At 42.9% G+C, this 27,922-nt stretch overlaps 1 protein-coding gene across 1 annotated transcript in view; it reads right to left on the bottom strand.

Annotated features, from left to right (window-relative positions):
• Nucleotides 1-199: 199 nt before the first annotated feature.
• Nucleotides 200-27,922, bottom strand: part of ak5 (adenylate kinase 5) — a 54,316-nt gene continuing 26,593 nt past the window's right edge. The window contains exons 8-14 of the mRNA XM_080010838.1: nt 23,568-23,644; nt 18,856-18,904; nt 14,649-14,693; nt 8,799-8,962; nt 3,821-3,937; nt 1,117-1,326; nt 200-1,022 (exon numbers count right to left, since the gene is read on the bottom strand). Of these exons, the coding sequence (XP_079866964.1) occupies nt 957-1,022; nt 1,117-1,326; nt 3,821-3,937; nt 8,799-8,962; nt 14,649-14,693; nt 18,856-18,904; nt 23,568-23,644 (728 nt within the window). The 3' untranslated portion in view covers nt 200-956. The remainder of the gene's footprint in view (nt 1,023-1,116; nt 1,327-3,820; nt 3,938-8,798; nt 8,963-14,648; nt 14,694-18,855; nt 18,905-23,567; nt 23,645-27,922) is intronic.

Below are 27,922 nucleotides of genomic sequence, written 5' to 3'. Positions count from 1 at the left end.
CTTGTCGCTACTTCTGGACTATGGTTGTCAGCACTCTCACCAGCAGATGGTGCCAGCTGTCCAGTTGTGATCTGACGCCGACCTCCCAACAAACCAAAAGCTCAAAAACAAAGAACTTAGCAAATTATCAGATTTTTATTGAATGTTCAATACCTGACTCAAACAAGTATGTAACATGTAACATTGCCCCGTACGAGAAGCTTGCAAACAGCGAATGTACTGTAGAAACGCAATTATAGTATTTTCTTAAGCATTTTCTTTTTTAATAAATACACAAAAAGGCAGTATGCTTGATAGTTACTCTCACATGCTTGCTACAAAACGAAGCGTGCTGTACATGAGTCTGATCACACGCACGTAATATCCCAAACCCCCACCCCGCCCCCACATACTGTACAGTTTGACTTTTTTTTTTTTTTCCTCGCTCCGGTATCGTGAGAACTCTTCTCGATGCCTCGGGGGAAGGCAGAGCGCTTGGACCGTCCTGAGAGTTTCAGCATTCAAGCGGAAACACACTCTCAGTCACAGCCAGCAGTGCAGTGCTATTCCACTCCAGGACAGTTCCTCACCTCTGTCGGGCAGCCGTCGGCGCTTACTGTTGACAGACTGAGATCCACATTAGAGAAACAGTGCAAGTAGATCAGCGGGAGACATTATATGACAGCCGGATGCTTGCTTCAGTGTCACAGGCAGAGTTACGGTAGAAATCACTGATTGCCGGTAAGTAATCTAAAGATATGGAATGAAAACATGCATTTAAACTGGATTTAGATGGTCGAGTGTGTAAGTCTCCCTGTGATGGTGCAGTTACAGTAAAGAGCGAGAGGAGCGCAAAGTTCTTCACAGATGACTGTTGGACCTTCCTCTTGATGGAACGAGCCGGGAGGACGGGCGGCAGCGGCCGCGGCAGAGTTCCAGAAGCTCTGGGGCGCGCCCGCCCCTCACCACCAATCCCGCTAACAGGAATCCAGGGCCAGGCAGATCTGAGTGAAGACTTCCTGCGGCGCCTTCTCCGCGTCAATCTGCGGACGGAAGCAAAAGCAAAGCCGCTGAGCCGCCAAAGTCTACGCCGAGTGTCACACAACGCTCCACACTCTGGCACGTGAGGCCCCTTACTCTGTGCAAGAGGTTCCTCTCTTCGTAGCGGTCGACCACGCCCCGGCTGCCCGGGCCGGAGGCCTCTGCTCTCCTGTCCGAGGCCCCGTCGAGATGGAAGCTGGTGGAGAAGGAGGCGGAGGGGGAGGGGGACTGGAGGCGGCGCTGCAGACGACTGGACATGGTGTCCGGGGAGCAGTCCAGCCACAGAACGGCGGTGGGACCCCCCATCTGACGGACACAATAACAAGTCATTGCGTGCGCTTACTTTTTGACCTCGGCCAAAGAGCGGTGGCGTCGAGGTGGAGTGCGGAAGGTCACGCGCGGGACGGGGGGAGAACATTTTGCCCCCAAAGAACTATCTGCGTGTTAATGTGTTTTTTTTTTTTTTTCCGCGAAGACGCCAGACGAGGAGCCCGAGGACAGGCACCAGATGCTCCTGCAAATTCAGCGCATCTGTGAAGCGTCAGATGTATTAGGACTCAAGCCGCCCCCGCAATTAGGACAGTGGTAATGTTTTATAATTTCGCCCCTGTTTTATTAATGTTTTGGAGAAGGGGCGCGGCCGTGCCCGCTTCGCCGCTTTGCCCTCCTTGGCGAAGCTTCGCCATACCGGACACAGGAAATGAAGTTGAGCACAGTGACAGCTTTTAAATCCTAGGGCTTTGCGGGGCCAGAAGGGCCAGGATGTTAGACCACAGCATGCCATGTCCTCGCCCTGAGACTGACTATGCATCCCATCTAGCAAGCATCGGCCGCGTGAGTTGCTTGACATTCTAAGTGACGTGCGACGTCTCCACAGCATTTCCAGCGAAACGCTTTTTTCGTCAATATTTTGTCGAACGGGGAGAGAAAATATCTCGAGTGAATCTCATTCTGAACCCATTTACCGCTTGTCAGCTTTGACGCCCTTTAGTTTCTCCGTTATTTCCTGACTCCCGATGACTTCTTGTTCTGATATTCTTCATATTGCCTCGGTTAGGACTTGTGAAGCTTGTTTTCCGAAAACACGAACCGTGCCGCTTGCTTGGAACAAGACCTCAGAGATGGTCTGGAGCAGATCTCTCTGTCCCTCTCTGCCGCCTCTTCTCTCCAATTCAAATTCACTTGCTTTAAGTGACGTTTACTATTCCAAATCTCTGTGCCGTTTCCTTGCTTGATCTCATTTTTTCACACTTTCGACCCCTTAGCTTGATCAACTTCAAGACGCCTTTGATTACATGCGGGGTTAGAATAAAAATGTCTTTTTTTTTTTTAACTAAAGTTTCAGTAAACAGAAACAGAAATTCATTTTTCTCTCTAATCTTTCTCATTTTATGCTATTTCCCCTGCCAAAGACACCAACCCATTTCCAAGTCCATTTCCCCCCGCCTTAATAACATGAGATTCATATTAGATTGCATTTGATTATAGATTCCTATAATATATATAATAATATAATATAATATTATTATTATTATTATTATAGTAGTTGCCATTTTAGTCGTGTTAGATGCCTTTTACAGTTTCCCGGGTTCTTTGTAACAGCAAGATTTTCCAAGTTTACTTGAACGCAGCATGGGCTCCTCCCTGTCTGTCCTCTCCTGGTTGCTTGTCTTGTGCAGCAACCGCTATGTGGTCTACACAGTGCAACCCTCCTCTCTCTAAAACAACCGTTCATGTTTGCCTGTGAACCAGAACTTCTCATTGGTAGAACTCACCATGTGGTCTGTGGAAATACAGTAGAGCTGTACTCTCAGTGACGGTGGCCGTTTGGCGCCGTGTCCGGCATGAAATGTATTGAGTTTTTCCACTTGGGTTACATTTTCAGTGAGTTACGTTTCTATGAAATACGAATAACCTTGTGGTATTTCTGTGGGTAATTACCATTGCACGGCTTTTACTTTTCCGACGCCTCGCTGGAGCTTAATTGCATCACGGAGTCGCACATGTCAGTGTTTTCGAGGGACGTGCTGATTAATTTTTATGGATTGATTTGGTTTTTTTTCATTAATCTGGCAAAGTACAGTAATGTGGAACACAGATGTAAAATATCAATCGTACAGATCTACTGACATCTACCAGGTAAGTTGTATAAAAATACACGTAAATTAATAGTTTGGTAATGTTTAAAGACTACAAAGTGACAGTCTAGACCGCACACTGGGCACCGGTCCAACTGGACATTCTCAATGGAAATCTGTACGTTTATAGTAAATAATATGATGTCGTCATAAAGTGTCTTACTGCAAATCTCATCTTGTGCATTTTATTTACGAATAGTGACATGTCAGTTAATGAAGACAGCTGAAAATTTTGGATCAAAGTTGTTCGATCTTTCACGAATATCTGAGCCGTATGTGGATCAATTGTGGATCATCTGTGTTTGTAGCTTATGCCGAAGTTGGTGTTCCAGATGGTTTTAGGCTTCATAAGTTTTTCTCGAACAATAACAATAGGGTTCTAGCACTACGGGCTGGACCCCTAATGATAATTATAATAATAATAATAATAATAATAATAATAAGAATAAGAATAATAATTATTGTTATTATTATTATCATTATTATTATTATTATTATTATTATTATTATTATTATTATAATAATAATAATAATAATAATTATTATTATTATTATTATTATCATCATTATTATTATTATTAATATTATAAATAAATACACTTAAATTATCACTTTTGAGCACTTTTCAAATAGTTCCGTTAGCCCGGCGCTCTGACTCTGACCTTGGCATCGTACGCCTCGGCCTGCCTCAGGTCCCTGGGGAATCCCGCCACCACCAGGCCCTTCCCCTGCCGGGCAGAGGACGCCGCCGCCTCGCACAGCAGCTCCACCAGCACGTCCTGCAAGCCATGCACGCACCCACGCACGCACCCACACCCACACACACACACACACACACACACACACATACACACACACACACACACACACACACACACATAAATCCCTCGATAGATGGATTGCAAGGGTAGAACTGCATTAATATTTATCCGGAACCCACCACTGTGAAGCCTTTTCCTTTTTTATTCCAAGGCCCCTCGCCTCTTTTTTCTATCACACATAACTTGCACTGCCCTTGGACTTCACTCACCAACTCACTTAACTAATAACGACTGGAACTGTTGAACACTTTGAGAAGTTGTGCAATAAACTTTCTCAACAGAGCTCGGGAAACGTGTGCCTGTCAATTAATAGGATAATTTTTGAGTTCATAAGTTTCCTATTCATGTTATATTTCAAATGCACAGTCTTTAAAGTATTCTTGTTGTACGCGTGTATGCCTGTATGCTTATTTTTATTTTTTATAGACGTATATATTTCTAATTGCTTTATTGGTTTTACAGTATTGTCCTTTTTGTTGTCCTCCTGGATGAATAAACAGCCTGAAACACAGGCTTGAGATAGACAGCCACGTTTAGGGAGAGCGAATAGTATCTTTGCAAATTGCTTCCCCGTGATTTATTTAAATTTTATTTTTATTTCCGGTGCGCAGCTGTATGGTGCAGTATCTTTGTCACTTTCTCCCACTTGGTTGATTATTATAATTTGTGTATTTATTTATTTTAATTTTATTTGTGGTTTCTCTGCACCCCCCAGTTTGTGAACCACGTGACCGCCACCTTCCCATATTGGGCTCCCCAGTCAGGTAACATAGTCACCTGTACGAGTGCCACTCCTGTTAACTTTGTGTTTGCAGATATGTCGGAGTGTGAGATGTGAGTTACCTTTATTTCATCCTACTTCTTATCTCTTCCTCAACCTGCACTGTTTTGCTGCCTGAATAACATCCTGGGGATTAACACAGTCTTATCTTATCTTACACACATGCACTTTATCAAGAAGACCCATTGAAGAAGAGCCGTTTCCCTCAATTTAACTTTGGAAAGTCTTATTATGTCTCTTATCTGGATATAGAATTAAATTCCATTTTTTTCCAACATTGACTTAAAATGTCCCTGATATTTGGATGGAAAATTCTGATTGTGGAATGTCATTTCTTCGTAACCCTTAGTCTAGTCTGTGCGTACACGCTGGTTATACATAGCACAAGAGCGTTGCCAGACATCTGTTTGCGAGGGGATTACGGTTTATGGAGAATATGAATGTTGCCCTTTGCAGCTGTGTTGCCTAGCAACAATACTGTAACATATGATGGATGCAAAATCCTCCTTGATCGTTCTTCTACCGCTTGGTGGTTGAACAATCGCAGCCGTGGGGTTCAACGGCGATGTGTCAGGGCACCACTCACCGAGTCTGACCTGCTCTGATAGAGTCCTGCATTATTCATCCCACCCTCAATCGCTGTCAGTCAATCTCCTCTCCTCAACATCTCTCTTTTGTCACACGCACACACACACACACACACACAAACACACACACACACACACACACACACACACACACACACACACACACACACACACACACACACACACACACACACACACACACACACACACACACACAAATGCAAATGGACATACACACCAAATGTGAAAAGACACACAGATGCCATAGCACAAAATAAATCCCTGAGCCAGTGGCCATGTGTGACAGTCCACACATAGCCACTGGCCTCAATGTGTCCGTCTAGACTCGAGGCAGCTGAGGCAGCTGGGGCCTGTTCAGCCCGTTTGCTCTTTCTCCGCTGAGGAACATCTGCTTGGGAATCGGCTTATATTGAAATTCAAAACGGCAAGGAAACTTAATTGACTTTGTTCTGACTTTGTTATCTATAAGCGGATCACTTATAGATAGTGTTATAGATACGCGCATTAATGCAGTGCTTTCCAACCTCTGTGCCTCGCGGAGGTGTGACGTGAAAAGGTTTCAAACTCGGCTTGAAATAAGCTGTAGCAGCCTTGCAGTATCAAAATTGCAAAACTGCACCAATTCATCGGTCCCAGTGAGGATAGAAGCTCTGTCTTTATCAAAACAAGATCAAGATTCACACGAAAGTGATAACTATTAGTAGTGATGTAACGCTTGACTCTCCTTTGAGATTCGGTTCTTGACGAGTCATTTGGTAAAAAAGAATCGTTTGATTTTCCGACTCTGCATTCATTTGATTTAGATGGTGTCATGCATGGTGAGCGAGGGAGGACTTCCTGTGAGCAATGAAGGAGAGTCAGAAGAGTTGGTTTGGCTCTGAACTGTTAATGGAATTCTCCCAAGAATCATTTAATTTTGACAAAATAATTTATTTTGATGGAGTGCAAACTGTTACTAATTCATATTCAACACAGATTACCCCAAATTCTTTGGCCTTTTTTCCGCCTTGGACTTTAATTTTGGTCCTCAGTAATCCTTTTCACTTTGTGAGTCAAAGATGCACTCGCTTGTGGACTCTTGCCATTATAATAAGCACAGTTCTACATGTGATGTTTTCAGAGGTTACAAGCATAGTGGTTTGCCTTGGGATTATTTCATAGTAAAAAGTGTGCCGTGGCGGAAAAAAGGCTGGTGTATTCCCTATAAACCAATTTTTTTTTAGTTCTTCATGACTTGAAGCACAACTCCCATGGAAGTGGGGCTTTTGGGGGGAAAATTAACTGAAAATAAACAGCCCATAGCTTATAAACCAGCTGTTATGTACAGTGTACAGCGTATACAGATATTAAAGGATCTCTGTCTTGCACTTCACATATTGTACGGGAACTGGGACAGGAGCACCATCTCCGTTTTGGTGGTGGAGGTTGGGTTGAGGTTGGAAAGAATTCACTCTGCAGCCCTGTCGGAGAGCCGAATGGAGACTCTGTGTGAGACTTTGCTTTTTGTTCTGCGAGCGGCCGACCAGCCAGCTGGGGCCGGAATCGATTGGGGAGAAGCTCGCCTCGAACGCAGTGTTCTCGCTACTGTATTTTTGGTGTTGTGCAGAATATGGGCAAATCAAATCTTGTAACCGAAGGCGCATCGTATACTGTGTGCACTGATCTCGACATCCACGCATCCAAAAAGGGGCCGCGCGCCGTCCTTTGAACGACCACGACAAACGGGTGTGGCAGGATAAGTCGGATGGGTTGGTGGGTTTGGGTTTGAAATGTCACAGACACGAGTGCTTGAAACATTACGAGTCCCTTGCCGACTTCAAAAGCCTTCCTGACCCCTGGTATGGTATGTTATGAAATTATGCGTCGCTTGCAGGAGCTAGTTCTGTCAAACTTGACAGCGCCACATACTGCCACGCCCTTATGGGCTGAACTCTTCCAAGCACAGTCAGTTCCTCCTGCATCCACCTGTTGGGCTCTTTTGTTCTATCCAATGGGATGAATCAAGCTCATCACTCCTTTATTTCTAGCTCATCATGTATGCCTATGTTTGCTGTACATCTCGCCGGGAGTGATGAGCGGTAGAGTCCAGCCGCCAAACTCATATGACGCATAATATTATCAAGTATTATATTATAGACCATTTTAAAGTAAATTTATGGGTTGAGTCTGTTAGAAATACCATTACATGTGCACTCATCACGACTTCCCACACGTCCAAAAAGGCTCTGTATTGCTTTTCCATTTCTGTTGGCCGGTGTTAATTTCCTAACCCCTGATAAATCATGCTATATTCCCCTGTGGCTGTGTATTGTTGTTTTGGTTCTGTCAGAGACTATCTGCAGCGGTTTGCAGCGGCAATGTTCAGGGTAAGACAGCCCTGTCAGCTCCATCTGGGGCAGGCGGTCGCAGATGTGCAATCGCTGTGAAAGCCGTTTCCTACACTTCCCAATGAATACTGTTTTTAAGAAAACCTGTCTGGGAAACTCTCTAATCACTCACACAGATTAATATGGGGAACTTAATGCTCAGGATCCGAGGGCAAGTCTTTGACCAAGATGGAAGAAAATGCTCTACTGTAGCTGTTGTGGATTCAAATTCCCATTACCTCCAGAAACAGAAAACAATATCACTCATGCAGTTTCCATTTTACTTTCCCCTAAATTAGACATTGCCTCTCGCATTTGTCAAAGATTTAAGGGGCCCTATAATGCAAAACTCGCTTTTTCGGTGCTTGTGCACCTACATGTGGGTCTCTGATGGGCTTACTAACACACAAACTGTGAAATAAGGCAACTCAGGCTGTTTTTTAGGCGAGCTGTCTGTTTCAGAAAACATGTCCTGAAACGAGGCGCTCAGCTTTGCTGCCCTGATTGACGCCACCGAGGGAGTCTACAAACTCTGCCCCAACGGTCCCCAATGGTGTTTTTGAGATCAGGAACTATCCAAGTGTAACCGATTTTGGACCTAAGTTCTTTTATGCAGTCTCGGAGACAGTATCGGAGACTAAGTTCCTTGTCCCTGAAAATGTTTCCTGCAGTGGAAAAAGGGGGTTTTCCGAAACAATTATTTGGAAACAACACAGACAGAATGACCGACACTCAAGGTATAACTTAACAAAATATTGAATGACGGATTGTGGCAGATGAGGGGGCGTGGTTAAGCCACGGTCTGGACGAGACACGGAAAGCCTGCGGACCAGACCGCAACCGAGGAGGATCCCGGATAGATTAATATGCTTATTTTATGTTTCAGTTTTTGGCCAGTGAGCCTTTCTGTTGATTTTTTAATAAAAGACTCACGCCATGTCAGCGCCCCAGTGCCAGAAAGACTCCGTCTCCCTCTCTAAACCCCTACCCGTGGGTAGAGACTCCCACACTGACCGATTCAGAAAATGCGGTCAAAGACTTTGCGAGGAACGCCACCACGGTACCTCAGGTAGCTTCTCTCCTCTCTCCACGACGTCCCGGAGGTACCACGCCCTTTGGCCGTGGCTCTGCAGCTCACTGCACAGCAGTTCCCACAAAGAGAGTCTGTGCAGGCCTAGCCGCTCCTCCATCCGCTCACACTGGAGAGCCTTCCCTGAGCCGGGGCCACCTGGGAGGGGACAGACGCACGCACGCACACACACACACACACACACACACACACACACACACACACACACACACACACACAGAAACACACAAATGTTTGTGGTCAGCACAGACTGAGGAGAGAGAAAACAAAAATATAAACTCTTCAGTTCAACCACAAGAGATATGCATGAGCAAACACATACACACACTCACACTAATTGAACATAAACAAGGTTGCGTCCTCACACCAAGGCAATCAGTCAGTTGGAAAGCAGAGAGAGACAGAATGGGAGTAAGGACCGAAATCGAGACAGGCGAAAGGAGAGCATGACACAGGGCAATGGCGGAGAGAGAGAGAGAGAGAGAAGAGTTAGTGGTGATGATGAGAAGGAGATAAAGAGAGAATAAGGGAGAGAGGAAGCAGGTGGGCGGCTGAGAGGTTGTGTGTGTCTATAATGTATTGCCCGAGGTTGAGAGCCAGGTTATCTTCGATGATCATCATTTTCTCTCCTCCAGCAGACAGCACATGCCCTGCCGACTGACTCCATCAGACACACACACACACACACACACACACACACACACACACTCACACACACACACACCAAACACTCCAACACCACAGCACAATACCTCCATACAATCTGCCCAGTTCAAACAATAAACCTCTTTCAATTCTATAAAAAAAATATCTTTATTATTCTTATTTATTATTTTTATTATGTCTTTTTTATTTTATATTATATAAAATAAATATTTTTATAATATATATATTTTTATATAATAATGAAATAATAAATAACTACTACAAAAAAAACAAAAAAAAACTTCTTAAGGATATATAAGAATATCAGCCACACCGTTTCTGCTTGGAGCAAGACTTCCGCAGACTTTCCTCAAAAATAACAAATAAATTCCCTCTAAAAGACTGGTGGTGCGGCCGTGAAACAGGCAGGCACAGTGCTTTATCGTCCCCATCTTCATCCATATTCTCCCCGAGTCCGTCACCGCAAGGCCAGATACAAGCTCGCAACCCTGCCACTCAGTCTGCTCAGGCGTGGCCATGGAGGTGGAGAGGTTCCTTTCATTTTTTTTTTTTACAGGGGAGTGATGGATCCATTCATTTTACATTAAGTACATTCTCAACCACTACAATTATTTGGGGGACATTGGCTGATTGCCAGTGATTGGCATCTCCAATGATTGGAGATGTTCCTGACAGACACCTGCGCTTCCGATTGGTCGTTGCACATTAGTTACACATTAGATCAGATCGGGTCAAATTTAAATGCCCGGAAGTCATACACTGTATATTGCCCTTTCTTTCTGTGTATTGTTGATCTTTTTTGGCTTATTTAGTTGCTTTTTGTTGACACTTAGGTTTACACCTAATGTTTACTGTTTATCAGTAGGTAATTATAATAGCCAATACAACCTAAATTTCTACCCTACTGTGTTACACTCACTGACTAAGAACAGGTGTGAACCCATAAGCATGACACAAAACAATTAGGTAAGAAGTCAAACTCCACATGGTTTATGTTTCGGAAAAAGGCAGAGGTCGGGACAGAAGGTCTAGGAAACAGGGAGTCGTTGCAGGAAAACTCAGCACAACGCAAAAGACAATCTGGCAGGGAACGACGGGGAGTGCACTGGTATTTAAACTGAGGCACTAAAGAGGGAATGAGCTGCAGGCGGGGGAAACCCGGTGAAGGGAGTGACAGCAAAGCAAAAGGGAGAGGGCAGATCTGAAATGACATGGAGGTTAGTGACATGACATGAGGAAATGACCTGATGAAAATAAAAGGGAGAGATCAGGGAGGACTCATGACAATCTGACCCTCTATCTATCTATCTGTCTATCTGTCTATCTATCTATCTGTCTGTCTGTCTATCTATCTATATCTATCTATCTATGTATCTGTCTGTCTGTCTGTCTATCTATCTCTATCTATCTATCTCTATCTATCTATCTATCTATCTATCTATCTATCTCTATCTATCTATCTATCTGTCTGTCTGTCTGTCTGTCTATCTATCTATCTCTATCTATCTATCTGTCTATCTGTCTATCTATCTATCTATCTATCTATCTATCTATCTATCTATCTATCTATCTATCTATCTATCTGTCTGTCTATCTATCTATCTATCTCTATCTATCTATCTATCTATCTATCTATCTATCTATCTATCTATCTATCTATCTATCTATCTATCTATCTATCTGTCTATCTGTCTGTCTGTCTGTCTGTCTGTCTATCTATCTATCTATATGTCTATCTATATGTCTGTCTGTCTGTCTGTCTGTCTGTCTGTCTGTCTATCTATCTATCTATGTATCTATGTATCTATCTATCTATCTATCTATCGATCCATCCATCCATCCATGCATCTATCTATCTACCTACCCGTCTACCTACCTATCTACCTGTCTACCTCTTTTGTTTCAACCTTACCTGTCTCCCTGTTTGTTACAATTAAGTGGCAAGCTTGAGATTAAAAGCATTTTCTATGTGGGAGCTATTTCATCAGCCGGTCTCTCAATTCTACAACTTGACTCCTTCGCATAAAAACAAAGTGAGGATTGCACAATGAAGCCTGAAAGCTAAAAAGAAAAACAGGAGCCAAAGTGACAGATGGAATGTACTAGAGAGAGAGAGCGCAAGAGAGAGAGAGTGAGAGATGGAGCAGATGAGCCAAGAAACAAGGGAGAGAGAGAGAGAGAGAGAGAGAAAGAGTGGGAGGAAGTGAGAGTAACGCTAGATAGACAGAGAAAGAAAGACAGAAACTCTGCATTTTGGTCGTCATTAAAAAGGCAGAATTCTGATTTGCGAAAGATAACGGAATCTGGAAATGTAACCCTGCCCCCGTTTCAAGAATCCTCTGCGACCTCGGGAGGGTTTCTTGGCTAAATACAAAGCAAGAAACAAGCTAAAATAAACCCTGAAAATGTGCTCTTGCTCCCTAGTTGCGAGGTTATATTGACTGCGGAGGAATCGCTGCAGCAGAGGGGGGAAAAAAGAGATGCGGGCCTAAAGGGAGGCTGATAGCCGAGAGGGAGGTGGGATGGGAGCGGGGGAGAGATGTGAGAGAGAGAATAGGCAAGAGAGAGAGTGAGAGAGAGAGATAGAGAGAGAGGTTGCAGTTGAAGGAAAACACCTGTGAAAATACCAGCCTATATGGTTACTGAGCATTTTCACCCCACATTTAGTTCACTGGAGACTCTCCCTCTCTCGCTCTCCTTCTCCCTCACTCCCTCTCTTCCACTCTCGCTTCCTTTCTCTCAATAGTCGAAATACTCTCATACATACATTTTCTTTTTAATCATTCTAAGTGTCCCTCTTATTATAAAACGTGGCAGAGAAACAGCACAAAGGTGAAAAATGGCCGCTGTGAAAGACTGTCGACTGGTAATGGCATCGCTTGATCTTCTGTTGTTAGAAACAAAAGCAATTAGATATGTATAAAGAAAAGCTTGAAACGATGAGGGCCAATTATTGCTCCAAAGGAAAGGAAAAACAACATTCGTCCACTTCACTTCAGCACGCTGGGGGTTGATAACAACACTGCATCCAAGAAACTTTCCTTGCATCGTGCCCTCACAATGCATTGTGAAATACGAACGTCGAAAGATGCAATTGGGGGCGTGGCCTTCATTTTGTTCCTTCACTTTGGTAATGGGGGCGTGGCCTAACGCTGCACCTTTGTGACCCTCAATGTACAATTGGGGGAGGGGCCTGAATAATCAGGGCCAATCACAGTGCAGTATTCAATGCATACTGCGATAATTTCACCGGATGTAGTATGTCATGATGGTACTTTTATTTGTTATATTATTTGTTATTGTTATTGTTGTTATTATTTGTTATTATTATTTGAGCGTACTATGGTTTTGGATAAAATATACACTAATTTCATGTACAAAATAGAACGCTAGTGGTTAGTGCCTCCATCTTTAACGTTGAGTATTCCATTAAAAAGATGTGGGGTGCCCTGTCTCCTCTATAACAACGATGTCTCTGACTCAGTTTGATCCGTTGTTTTGGTTGCAACGCGACCAATTTCTCCGCACAAATCTGGCAATTACGCTTCAATCTCTTTTGCTTAGCGAAGAGAGAAAAAAAACATTATGATTCTCGAATCCCAAAATATTACCCTGCGCTTAGAGCACACACCACGGACAATGTAACTTCTGAGGCATCTACATGAGGAGGAAAAGGCCTTTGCCACGCTAGTTAATTGATGATCAAACTGGAACAGTAATGGGGGCGGTTATGGGGGCACCTTCACTGCCGCAACGCATTAAAATAGCGACTTTGTTGGGGAGGATGCACATTTTAAGACACGAAGGGGTTCGGTATTTAACTGGATTGGCGCTGATCAGCACTGAGATTGTAATAATTCCCAGCAGAGCAGCAATTGGTTTGACTCGGGAGTGGGTATTAGTATGGGAAACACATGAAAATGATTTTAAATGTAAACGTATGTAAATTATGAAAAATAGAAAATAAAACCAAAACACGACAAACACAAACATACATACACAAATGCATGTGTATATACCCACACCCAATGCTGAACCACCATTGCTGTGTCAATAATCATCGAGGTCTACTTTCCATGGCAGTTAATGTTAATATTAACCTTTCTTTCTTTATCTGCCCTTGCTGCAATTAGCGCGCTGAGCTGTGGCGGCCTCCCTGCCGTCAAAACAGGACCATTAATTGCTCCCGCCCGAAGTGGGTCTGACGCATACACACACATTGAATGATACACAGCCTTACGCCATCAAAGCCTTTCTAAATCCACCAGTCTAATACCCATACCGTAAAAACAATATCCCATCATTATTGGTCATATTTTATGAAATATTTACAGGTTAGTTAAACTAGTAGTTAGTTAGTTATACTCTCTTAGTTATACTCTCACTTATCACTCATAACTCTACTCATGCATTTAAACTTTTATAACTTTGTAACTTTTATGTGGGCTGTAAAAGGTAAAAATGAGATGAGGTAAAAATTTCTCTCAGACCCTCTTTGCTTCTACATGCAGCCGATCAGATCAAACAGTCTAGTTGGGAAACCATGCCCATGTCAGGAAGCCACACCCACTCATTGGGAATTACCTGCTTTACGTGTTCTCTTTGCAGTTCCCACATGTAATTGGCGCTAGTGAGCAACTTTGAGCCTGTCGCCCAAAATGCATCTCAGCTCATGAATATAAAATAGGTCACGCCGTCTTAGCTTAGACGATGACAGAAAACATCATATCATCCCTTACAAAAATGGAAAAAAAGACGTCACTGAATATTTTATAAATGCCATGTTGCCATGTCATCGGATAGGCTCATCTACATACAGCCAACCAGATCAAACATCACGTTGAGAAGCCACTCCCATGTCAATGAGCCACGCCCAAGACGGGATGCCACGCCCACCCATTGACCTGAGCTTGCTTTGCATGTTCTCTTTGCCGTTTTCATCTGTAGTTGGCGCTATTGAGCAAGTCGGTCACTCAAAGTTCAGCTCATGAATATTAATAAGGGAGACCACGCCCTCTCAGCTCTGTCCATGATGAAAAAACATAATATTAGCTGTTTAAAAATGAGTAAACATGTTTCCGAATGATTTATAAGGTTTCCCTCCCTGAAACAGTGTGTGTGTGTGTGTGTGTGTGTGTGTGTCACTATATCTACTCACCGATCATAAAGATGACCTTTGGTTTTCTCTGTTCTGTGCAATAGCCTTTCAAGAGGAGAAGAGATAGAGAGTCAGGGCAGAACACTGGGGAAAAACACAAATACACACACGCACGCACGCACGCACGCACGCACGCACGCACGCACGCACGCACGCACACACACACACACACACACACACACACACACACACACACACACACACACACACACACACACACACAGTAATTCACAATTGCTCTTACAAGTGAGATGACATTGCGGAAATCTCAAGTCAATATCAACACAATTGAGAAAATAGTGCAGAGTTTCAAATGTGTATTTTAAAGGGTTAACCCAAATCTTAACCGTGACCCATAACAAACCCTTGAATCGAACATTCAGCCCTGTAGACGGTACATCTGTGATGTAGTTCATAGGAACGGTAACGTGTGTGTTGTGAATCTCGTCAAAAGCTCTGTTGTGCGTGACGGCACCGCACAGCCGCCTGAACTGCAGCTGACAACATGTCACTTTGGATGAAAGCATCTGGGAAATGATGTGATGTAAATGTACTGGATGTTGGCTTTGTGGCTCTCTATTCTATTATAATTTATTCTATTCTGTTCTATACTTTTCTAATCTATTATATTTTTTTATATCAATTTGTTATTGCTGCTAATAACACACTACACAATGCATTCAATGTGTTGTGGAAAAATAATGTTAACTTTGACTATTTGGTGTATCTGTGACAAATGTCCCACGTTTAACTATAAGAGGTATCAACATCAATTTGGTGCAGAATAATACGTTTAAATATGTTTTAAAAAATAAAAACAAATGAAAAAAATAAAAAATAAAATAATAATAATAATAATAATAATAACATAAGAATAGAAAATAAAAAAGGTGGGAGGGGGTTAATCAGACGGCAACCTGTGAAGGTCTTTAAAATAAGAGAAAATGGGCTGCCATTTATCAGGGAACTTAACATCACAATCCTTAAAAGAGAACTTGATATTCTCAAGCTGTAAAAGGAACAAAACACCCGTCAGCCACCGGGAGATGTGAGGGCATTTATCAGACTTCCAGAGCAAAAGAATACAGCGTCTGGTCAGTAACGCTGTGAAAGCTATGATGTCTCTCTGCTTGTGCTTGAGAGTGTTTAGTTTCCTGGGAATTCCGAATATATGTACATGCATGTTTAATATATATATATGGTCAACTTTGGAGATTACGTTTTAGCACAGCGGGTGTGAGCGTGGGTTATTACAAAAAAGAAGGAAAAAAAACCCGATGTGGCTCAAGTTGCACAGTGAACTCTGACATCTGTCCATTCTGTCCTCAACATCTGGATGGATTTCAGATAGTCGAGTTTTACAGAAATGAACTCTATGTAGAGCTTTGAATTGAATAAGGCTAAGTCGGGCACAGGATGTAGTTAAAAGTATTCTATAAATAGCCACATCCCACTCTTCCTCCGTCAAATTCTACCCCCAACTAGTGTTCCCAAGCAGTCTTAGTTTTAAAATCGACAAGGTTATGGAAAGACTTTAGATGATTGTAAATCTTAGTGATCGACTCTTTCCGGAGCGGTTCCAAAGACAGACGATCCTCCCAAGGCTGCTTGGGGGGCAGAGAGAGGGAAAACCCGGGAAAACAAGAGAAAGCACAGTGTTGTTTTGTCCCTTTACTAAGCCGAGTAAAAAAAAAAAAAAGTAATCTGTGAATGCAGGAGGGAATAAATGGTTAATACATAACGGTGTTAAGGTGGAAGCCTACAAATACTTAAAATGGTGTCTGAACTGGTACCAGACTTCAAGAGCAGCACTGACTGCAGCAGCACTAATGGGTTGTCAGTAAAGCCAGAGGGGATAATCTGTAGGGAGGAGTTAACTAATGCTGAGAGGGAAGATGAAACACAAGACTGTGGGGAGTTAGACGAGTTGAGCCAAAAAGTCAATTCATGAATATGAGCTGCCCGATAGTACAGCTGGAAATTGGATAATGCCAGTCCACCACTGAGTTTACATCTAGAGATTTACGGAGTCTGGGTACCCCCCCCAAATGAAGGAACGAATGCTTTGATCCAATGTTTTGAAGAAATGTTTTGGTCAAAACAAGGGAATACATTGGAATAAATAAAGGAACTCGGGCATTAACTTTTCCGATCAATGAGAGAGGGAGGTCAACCCATCTCTGAAAGTCAACCTTGGTTTTCGATAAGAGGGGAGAAGTTAACAGAGAGTAAATCCAACAGCTTGCCAGTGACATTGATCCCCCAGTGCTGGAAGCCAGAGCGGTTGAGTTGGAAAGGTAAATCCCCTTGCTGAAGTTGTAAGGCCATGCGTGTTGACAGGGTAACGATCACTCTTTTGGAGATGATTCATTTTATAACCAGAGAAAGACCGCAAAAATTTCCAAACTAGACAGAACAGACACATACACATACGATAACACCCGCTCGGACAGTGCCCTGGAAGGATTGAGAGGTCCTCAGTGCCATTGATGACGGCTCTATTGCGAGGGCAAATAGCAAGAGGGACAAAGGGCATCGCTGTCGGGTCCTGTGATGTAGCGTAAGAAAATCAGAGGGGGCGTCATTGCTATGAACACTGGCCTGTGGGCAAAAGTAAAAAAGGCGGATCCAACACATAAGCAAATTCCCAAAACCAAATTTTCTGAGTCCCGCAAAAAGGTATTCCAATTCCACCCGATCAAAAGCTTTTTCATCATCCAATGAAATTACTATTTCTGGGACTTCTACAGGCTGTTTAGAGTAAATTATATTCAGAAGCGTTTGAATGTTAAAGAACAAGTGTCGCCCCTTGATGAAGCCAGTTTGTTCTTCCAAGATGAAGCGAGGGAGGACACGTTCTAGGTGGGGTAAAGAGCCACGTTCTAATGATTTATTATACACGGAGAGAAGTAATGGGGCTAATTTGGATTGGATTTTTTATAGAACTCGGAAATGTGATTTCAGCTATGGTGAGTGGTGTCTCCAGTTTGTCGACAGAAATGGGGTCAACCCAAGGCGCAAACAGTTTTCCCAAGAATATTGTCATATTTGTAGCGTCCATTGGAAATTGTGACTCGTTAGGTAATGAGTAGTAGATCTCCAATGTTTGCAAATTTGGCGAATCGAACATGATGCAGCCTGCCGTTTTCATTGGTGCGCTAAAAGCCTGGTAGCCCGGGCTACCTTGGCTGTGTGATCGGGGAAGACAGAGATGGTCTTGCCTCCGGTGATGATCCTTCCACGCTCTCTATCTAGCCGCAGGATGTCAACGTTGGAGGGTGCAGTGAGCCCGGTCAAGCAGCTCCAGCTGAAAGGTCTCTTTTATATATACATATTTTATTATTTATTTATAGGTTTATAAAATACATTATTATTGTGGAGGCAGTTTTCTGTTGATTTACAAAGTGCCATAAAATAACTGCATTCCCCAAAATGGATGAATAATTGTGATAAATAATCGTGATCACAATATTGAGCAAAATTAATCGTGAATTGTTATAATTTTAGCCATAATCGTGCAGCCCTAACTCTATTTAATTTGAATGCATTCAATTCTATTCCATTCTCTTCCATTCCAATGTATTCGATACTGTTCTGTACTATTACAATCTATCGTAATGTATAATAAATAAAGTATGCCATTCTAATGTATTCTATTCAATTAAATTATATTCTGTTAATGTGTTCTAATCTCTTCTATTCTATTCTATTCTATTCTATTCTATTCTATTCTATTCTAGTCCACTCCTCTCCCCTCCCGGTGCTGTTTGACAGCAAAGCGGCATCCAGCTGATGAGATAAACATCAGGTCTCAACGAGCGACGTTGAAACAAAACAAAACAAAACAAAACAGACCAGCCCTCCTCCATTACTCAATCAATACTGGTGATACAAAAAAATTGCTAAAGGGAGATATCCAGTGAATGAAACCTGTTGGGGAACAGTGTCACGGCGTAACACCTGTGGTATTTATGCCGTAGGAAGAAAGGGCCATTATGTTAATTCAGATTCCGCCGCTGACACCCAATGTTAAATACTATTTTCCTCTGGGAAAAAAAAAAAAAAAAGGAAATTACTTTGGCGCTTGACATTTCTGCAAGGAAATGGAAGTCATTATAATTTTAATATACACACGCACACACACATATGCCTGCGTACACACACCAGTGAGCACACACAGGAAATCAATAATCTCTAACACACTCACTTCCCTCAGCGAGCCCACATTCTTCTTCTTCGTCCTCCTCCTGCTCCACCTGCATGGAGAGAGAAAAAAAGAGAAAGAGACAGATAGATAGATAGACAGACAGACAGACAGACAGACTGACAGACAGACAGACAGACAGACAGACAGACAGACAGACAGACAGATAGATAGATGATAGATAGATAGATAGATAGATAGATAGATAGATAGATAGATAGATAGATAGATAGATAGATAGATAGATAGATAGATAGATAGATAGATAGATAGATAGATAGATAGATAGATAGATAGATAGATTGACTGATTGATAGATAGATAAAAAATAACATTTAAATTGGGGGATTTTGTCCCACTATAAACCAGTTATCCATCTTCTCTACTATGGTCAGTATACAGGGTTGCCAGATTTGCAGATTTTCTTTTCCTGGGTGGGGTTTGAGCAGCCGTTGGGGCTGGAAGTGCTTGACCTGGCAACCTTGGACTTAGTGAAACTTCAACTGAGGGGTAAAAATCAGAGCGGTCCCAGTCAAGTGAATGGAAAATGGAAAGGGTCAATTAAAATCATATTCAAAGCCGACTATCGATGGCTAACGAAACAAGGCCATGCAATGTGATGTCACTAAGCAAGTTGTTTAGCGCTTTGGATCTCCATATTGGCCGAATGTTTTTATAATGTAATTAACCACCTTTCCAGTCATTGTTATCATGTTTTTGTCCAGGGAAAGTTGTCAACGACCAGTTTGACCCCGGTCATTGCCAGTTCCATGAAATACACAAAAGAAAACTAGCGGCGGTAAAGCCCCTCTGCCAGAGCCACTGTCAGTGGTTCATGTTCATGTTGTTGGTGGGGGATTGGAAAATAATGACCCCCCTCTGACAAAACCCCCCCAGACAATTACATGTTAGCGTTTGTTTCGACACACTTAGGGGGGTGCCAGATGGCCGTTACTCCATCCATTAGGGGGAGCAGCCATAAACTGCAGATTCATAATTATCCTCATAGCTTATTTGCGCCGTCCATCTCCTGGTCTATACGGGGCGTTGATAATGTCTGCAACGGGGCAAGATGCTTCAATTCAGAAAGGCTTCTCGTGGATCCAGCAGTAACTGACTTACACATGGGGGATTAATATGCCGACCGTCTGTCCAATAAAAATCGCTGATATTACACCTTTTTTTTTTTCTCTGTAGGCGTCCGTGGACTGGCAGCGGCAGAGCAGAGGCGATCGGCTTGTTGTGTTGAAATTGTTATTAAACCACTGATGGACTGATTTGCGGGAGGGGGAATTGAAGGAGAGAGTACCACCGCGATGGAGCTGTCAGGCTGAAGGCGGAAAAACAAACTTATATAAAAGTGGCGTGGCTCGCTGCCAGCGGAGCAAATCAATGGCAGCGGCCGGACTTGAGTGAATAATGGCTTTTCCTCCGACGTCTGGCAGAAAAGCTGTGATTTGGATACGGGGGCGTCATTCGTGCATCCACATGCACAGTGGAAGTGTCGGAGTCAAACCTGAGCGTCAACTAACCAACCGCCTTCTGAAGGGGGAGCTTTGCCAGAGACAGGGGTGCAAGATGTCAGGCAGCCTGGTATGTGGGCACACCCGTCGGTGTGACAATGACTCACTCACCCAGAGTGAGGAGAGAAAGAGAGAGAGAGAGAGAGAGGGAGGGAGAGAGGAATTACGGAACACAGCTAGGAAGTCGCAGCAGGGAATAACCAGGGACAAATGTCGGAACACACGCACAGCAGGCTCACATCACACGTGACCATGCTAATCACTGTGTGTGTGTGTGTGTGTGTGTGTGTGACATGCTGCACACACATACACACACACACACACGCACGCACACACACACAGAAAGAAAGAAAGAAAGAAAGACAGAAAGAAAGAAAGAAAGAAAGAAAGAAAGAAAGAAAGAAAGGAATCTAGGAAGGGAAAGGAGAGGAGAGACAACATGGGGCAGAACTAAGATTTCAGGGACAAAGTGTCTCCCTCTCTCTCTCTCTCTCTCCCTGTCTCTCTCATCACTCGGGGTGGTCTTCCATCCTTCTGTCGACCAGTGTGAGTCAGCACGGGGGGGGGGGGGGACTTGACCGCACAGCAGACGCTTCCAGAGGGAAAAGGAGCATCCCGAGTGCCAGGGGAATCAGACCACGGCGGGGACGCAGTCGCCCCCCCGAAAGCGTGTTCTTGTCGTCTGTTTCCTTGATGTCTGGCCGAACAGACCCCGCAAGGAACGTTCATGGGTAAAAAAACAAACAAACGACCCTCGCCTGTCTCGCATCTGTTTGTGTCCAGGTTTACCTTGGAGCAGACCGACGACAAGCTGGCGGTTCCCTTTCATGCTTTCTGTTACTCCATAAGTGTTTCTTTTGGTTTCTGGTTGCACAATCTTAAAGCTGCATTCAGCGATATTTACACTCATGAAACGAATCACAAGACTGTCGTGTGAAAGATTCGTGCTGAGGATCATCTCCTCAATCCACTTCTACACGTGCTTTTGGCTGGTCCGTCAGAGCTAAAGGGCTAGCTAACTAAGCTTCACACCGACTTCGACAAAAAAATCGGATTCCCTGCACTAAACGATCCAATCCTCTGCGAGATTCCCACGTCCAATCGAGGCTCTGCATTCAAAATGTTTAAATCTACTGACCAATTTTGGTCCGACAGTACCACCAGGTACCATTGTTGCTAAGCAACTGATGAGCGGCGTTGTTAGTACTCCAATTTAAGCTTCAATTCATATATAGTTTTTGGCACTCTTTTCAAATACAGAAAAAGGGAAGTTACAGGAGATACAGTGTTGCGGTAAATGCGACAGAAAATCATCCGACTGACGGATGCGCTTTCGGAATCGGTGTAAATCCAAGTTAAAACCAGCAGCAGCTCAAAACACCATGGTATGGCTACCTGTTTAGCTCAAAATGTCAGAGAGTCTATGAGTGTCTCGTAAAGAGAGTCTAACATCTCATCAACAGAAAGAAGATGATTTATATTGTTCACGAGGCCAACGCAGTGAAGACAGCAAGAGGTGAACAACACCCACTTACAGGAATATCAAGTAGTCAAACTAACCGAGAGGTACAGAGAGAAGTAAAAACGTAAAAACAACCTAAAAAGGCACCTCTCGTCCCCACCCCACTGCCCTAAAAAGTGATGACAGCCGCCAGCTCCCTTTATTCAGTCTAGACAACTTAATTGGCAACAAATGATCTATTGATTTATTTTTCCTTCGATTGCATCACTGCAGGTGAGGACTGTATGTTACTGTTGGCGTAACGCACAGTGGGCGAGGGAGGAATTGCTGAAGGCTGAACGAGAATCAGAAGAGTTGGTTTGGCTCTGATTGTGAATAGAAAAGCAAATATCTTGACCCTTGGGTCATTTAAAAGATTGATTTGCGACGAACAACTCGTTCGCAATTCTTGCATCACTACAGCGAATGGTTGAAATCAGTCAACGTGGCAGTACCGTTGACTTTAGGAATCTGAAATTGTCCATCTCTGGTCAGGATAAAAATGTTGCCAGAGATAGAGATCTCGCTCCTGTTTTGCCCACGCCGGGACATTTATGTAACGGCACGAATATGAGACACAGAGCTAACAAGCAAGAACGCATGAAATCATGTTGAGGAAAACAAAACAAACCAACCAAAAAAACTGTAGAGTGGAGGAGAGAGAGGGGGGGGGGAGAGAGAGAGAGAGAGAGAGAGAGAGAGAGAGAGAGGGAGAGAGAGGGGGGGGAGAGGGAGAGAGAGGGAGAGAGAGAGGGAGGGAGGGAGAGAGAGAGGGGGGGGAGGGAGGGAGAGAGAGAGAGACGGAGAGAGAGAGAGAGAGAGAGGGAGGGAGGGAGAGAGAGAGAGAGAGAGGGAGAGAGAGAGAGAGAGAGGGAGGGAGAGAGAGAGAGAGAGAGAAATAGAGAGAGAGAGAGAGAGAGAGAGAGGGAGGGAGTGAGAGAGAGGGAGAGAGAGGGAGAGAGAGAGAGAGAGAGAGAGGGGTAAAAGGGAGGAGAAAATGGACTGGAATGTCTGAGGTCTGCACTCTCGTACTGAAGTCTAAAGCTAGTGTGGTGGCTGTGGTGAGTGTGTAGTGATTGTGTGTGTGTGTGTGTGTGTGTGTGTGTGTTTGTGTGTGGCACTGACTGATACCAGTCTGCAGCGGCGGCAGCCTAATGCAATATTTATTGAAGTCTCCCTCCGTGCCCCCAGAAAAGCATTACACAACAGCCCCAGCGCTCTGTAAATGTCCCCCGTTGCGTCGCTTGGCCTTTGATGCGGCTTCTCTCTCTCTCTCTCTCTCTCTCTCTCTCTCTCTCTCTCTCCGTCGCGCTCCGAGACACAATTTGCTGATTTTCATTGGGGTTCGCCGACATGAAGCAGGTCGAGCCAATTTATTTTAATGTATTTATTTTTTGCTTGCTAAACATAGCAATGTTCAGTTTCATTTGCCATTCGATGAAAACCTCTATCATCAAATGGACAGTCCGGGCAAAGGGAAAAAGAGAACTTAATTAGGTTATTGCAGATGACGCAAGTCATGAGGGATACTATAACAAATATTACAATTCTATACATTAAGATGATGCACCGATTAGGAGAAACTTAGCGGGTTTGGAAGTGACGCTTTCGAAAGCGGTTTCTAAAAACAATGCGCCGGCCCCACCAGGGAGGCTTTTATGTGGAAATGTAACAAAGAACAATAATCTCACCGGCTCATCATACTTGCAGGAAACATCTGCCAGGCTGCTGCTTTCACCCAGTAGGCTCAGATCCAGTTCACTGGGACCTGCAAAGAAAAAAATAAATAAATAAAGAAATAAAGAAATCCAGGACAATCTCCACAAATACTGAAGCAGTTTGGAATGTCTGTATGGGCAGAAACATCACTGGAAATGGAATTTGAATCATTCATATTAATTTGAATTGCGGCACTTGAATAACTGCATTAAAAAAACGGAATGACATCACATATCAAATGAATCATATATCACATGAGTCATATATCACATGAATCACATGAGACGCGGGAAATTCACTTCCGGAAACGGAGCCGTTACAAAAGTGTGTGAATCTGCACTCGCTTGCTCGTCCTCGACAACCTGGGTGTGTGTGTCTCAGCAAACTGAATTTGAGTTACGAGAAACTGAATATGAATTTTCAGTGAGGATCAAATAGGGTCTCAGAGAAAATGAAATCAGTTTCAAAATACGACATTCAGTTTCAAGTTTATTGGAATTCAGCTCCAAACGAATGAATTCATTTTCTAATGATGCTTTTCAGATTCAGTTTCTAGTGACATAATTCTGCCCATACGTCTGCAGCCAAATTGGAGAGACAGATCCCGGTGATGCACAACAAAAGATTTGCCTTCAAAGCCAAAAGCAGACTTTGCACCCACTATGTTGAATAATGAATATAATCCATCTGCGTTATGCAACAGTGGCTTTGGTGATGCCGAAACCTTTAAGTAATTTGTGATAACGTTGTAATAATTTTGTAATAACATGGTAATAATTTATTATTATTGTATACAGATTAATACATTTTTAATTAATTAATACAGTATTAATCCTGTACAGTATATCATCTATATTTCTATTTTATAACCACAGCCATACTACCAACCATACTGCAACTTTGGCCCAGGTATTGCCTTTTAAATTAACTTATCCTGTGCATATAATCACTTTTTGTATGTTGAGTATATTTTAGTATATTTGACTAATTATGTTATTGTATTTGGCTATTTAAGTTTTTTAATTGGCTATTTTCCTTGTGTATTTGGATATCTTTGGCTGTTTCTTTCTGACTGTTAATGTTTATGCTAATTATCTGTACAGAAATGCACACAAAAAAATAAAAATGACAAATAAAAAATAACTTGGCCGAATAGATGGATTCTGATTCCAAATGCACCAATAATCGCTGTTTTCTCTCAAAATGTAGCTATATTCACCTTGGTTTGTCTACTATGAAATAAATGATAGTAGATCTATATTTACTAACATTAACTTTGTATTGTAGCATTAACTTTATATTGAAGCGCAATCTTAATTGAAAATTTTTGTGATAGTAATTTATATATTCTTATATATTACATGATTATATGACTTACACCATCCGTGTCATTTCTGCAAAGGTGGCCAATAAGCTCGCCTTCCCGTCTCTGCAAAATACTGAAATAATAATGCAGCATTGTGCAAAGGGTTTTAAATTCATATGCATCAATTGTACTCTGGGAGTTTGACTTTGAATTAACAACGTGTACACGTCAAATCCACTTCCAAATGTTTTTTTTGTTGTTTTTTTTTTTAATGCGAGCGAGTGAGTATCTAAAGCTCCGTCACAGGATGAGCTTGGACATTTTCTACTCTACTATAAAATAAATAAATAAAAAAGAATAGGAAGAAAAAACAAGAAAGCGTGGTGGATCCCAACCCCGCCGCACCGTCTCCCCCTCTCCTCGGCACTGTATAGAGGAATGGGCCGCGAGTAACAGGCCCCCGTGGCGGAGCTCGCCGCCACTTCCTCATTAGAGAACTGGGTTAGAAAATGCCAGAAAGGGGCTGGGCTTTTGTTTTTTTGAGCGAGATAGCGGGGTAGCAGGGAAAAAAAAGGCGTCGACGGAGGCTTCTTCAGAGCCTTTGTGTACATGATAGACAGTGATGGGGGAAGCAGCCTGTTGGGGCGGGTTTTCCTCTGTCTAGGGGTGATGGCTGTGAGAGAAGCCTTCAACACCCACTGACACAAAGTGAATCAGGTGAAAGTGAAAGTACCACTTTCACATTTATACTTAAGTAAAAGCATATGGGTACTTGACCTCAGTGGCGCTTTTGGCACTGAAATTCTTCAGTGCCAAAAACGCCAGTCTTCATCAAACACCTTTGATTTTATAGCAGCATCATCTCTGACACAGCAGTTGTTTTGTGTTCTAATATCAAGTATGATTAATTACAGTTTTGGTTCTAGACAATTCTAATTAAAATTGAAAGTTGAAATAAATTAAACAAACAGCTATTGTACGCAATAATTTAATAAAGCAGTAGAAACTCCTAACAGAAGATCTATAAGCAGGCAGCTCGTATGTACAGCAGACAAACAAATATCCGCTTTTCTCAATAACCCAAGTAGAATTAACCAGAGAACAGAGCGTCATGCATCAGGGAGGCCATGAATACGGAGGGTGCTGCACGCATATTGATAGATCAATAAATAATAATAAATAATTGAACATTTTTACACGCCCAACCCCAGAATTCGCTATAATCAAAATGCAGACTCAACATTTATGTCGCAAAGCAATACAGCCCTAACACCACCGCGGGTGCAGGACCCACTTTTTTCAATCTCATAAACTGACTGTTGGTCCTTGATGCTGACATGCTAACCGTCTGACATGTGCTGAGCGGCTCCTCTGATGCACTGTGTTACAGAGTGGTGGAGGAGTGCTGTCAGAGTCATTTGTCATTTATAAATGCTATATTGTTCTGGCAGCAAAGCAGGTATAAGGGTGTGTAAGCGCGTGGCGCCGTCACGTTTTCTGACAGAACGAGCTCCTGCAGGCGACACATGATTCACGCTTTAAAATATAGTGGAGTAAAAAGAAAAAAGTATCCAAAACTGAATATACTTAAGTTAGCTCAGACAGGTGAAAATGTCTTCCATTTTGACTTTTTTTTTTGTACATGGCCAATTTCTTTCTATTGTCTCTTTATAGCCCTTTATTGTCATCGTCTATTTGTTCTGATGTGTGCTGATGTAACACCGCAACGGCCTGTTTTAAATTTTCCTTTAATGTCTTCTGTCTGTTTATATCTTTTTATTTCTATGATTTTCGTCTTCTTTGCTTTTATACACTATCTTTTATGCCTTAGTAAATGTCACTTTGATTTGCACTCGTGTATGAAACACGCTACACACATTTAACTTAACTAAAGCCTCGCCGTTAATGAGTGGTGATATAACTGCTTCCAACTGATTTGGGGTTTGGTAACACTGATAGATCATTTTATTTCAATAGAAATATAACACACGCACATCAGCTTTCTACACATTTCTGTGACGCTTATTCCACACAACCACTGACGTTAGTCTAGTTTTTTGCATTTCTTTCCTTTTTGGGATTCGACAAAGAGCATATACGACATTGTGGCGGACCAAGGGGCGTGGTCAAGACTGCAGCGTGGCTCCGTTCCCCGCGGCCGCCAAGCTGCATCGAATCGGGGCAGCGAGCTTTCTGAATGTTTGTCTGTCTTGCAGAGGGGATCGGCACACGGGCTCGTCAACCGACCAGGAGCCAGAGCGAAACGCCATTCCTCCTGCGCCCCAAACCATCATTCTTTATTATTTATACTTGTGGCTCAGCGAGCCATTTCGTTCAACGTTATAATAAAAATGTAACATTCATTTTGTCAAAGGAAGCTACAACGAGGGCATGGCATTCTTTACACCTAATTTGGTGTACTAGGTAGTATGCTAGTAAGCCATTTTGGATGCAGCTCATGTCCTATGCTAATGGTGTCTGTAACAGTGTCAAAACTCATAAATCTCCCTATTTCCTCCATGATAACAGTGTCCCTGACTTCATCTCTCCCCTTTGGTATCTTGAACACATTTCTTTTTATTGGCTTTATCACCCCTACCCTTGTTGTGTCCTTTCCATCCTCCGTCTTTTCACATCACACTCTTATCACTCACAATCAAACACACGCACACACACACACACACACACACAGGCACGCACGCACGCCCGCACACACACACACACACACACACACACACACACACACACACCGTCTAATTAAGAGTGACTCAGCCAAATGAATGATACAGGTCGTTTTTTTTGTCATGCCTATTTGTCAAATCTTTCATAAGAATTCATGAAAGCAAAGAAGCCTTGTGAAACCTTCATCAACACCTCTTGTGAGGCTCAATACGCAGCTGAAACAGCTTCAAGGATCTGATGTCACGAGGCGGCTTAATGTAATATTCCGCTAAATGTAATTATGGGATACCTCGCAAGAAGGACTATTCTTCTAATGAGTTTATTATCGGAGATTGCATA

Source organism: Zeus faber (genome assembly GCF_960531495.2).
Source record: "Zeus faber genome assembly, chromosome: 12".
Classification (NCBI taxonomy): domain Eukaryota; kingdom Metazoa; phylum Chordata; class Actinopteri; order Zeiformes; family Zeidae; genus Zeus; species Zeus faber.
This window is presented reverse-complemented; position numbering and strand designations above follow the sequence as displayed.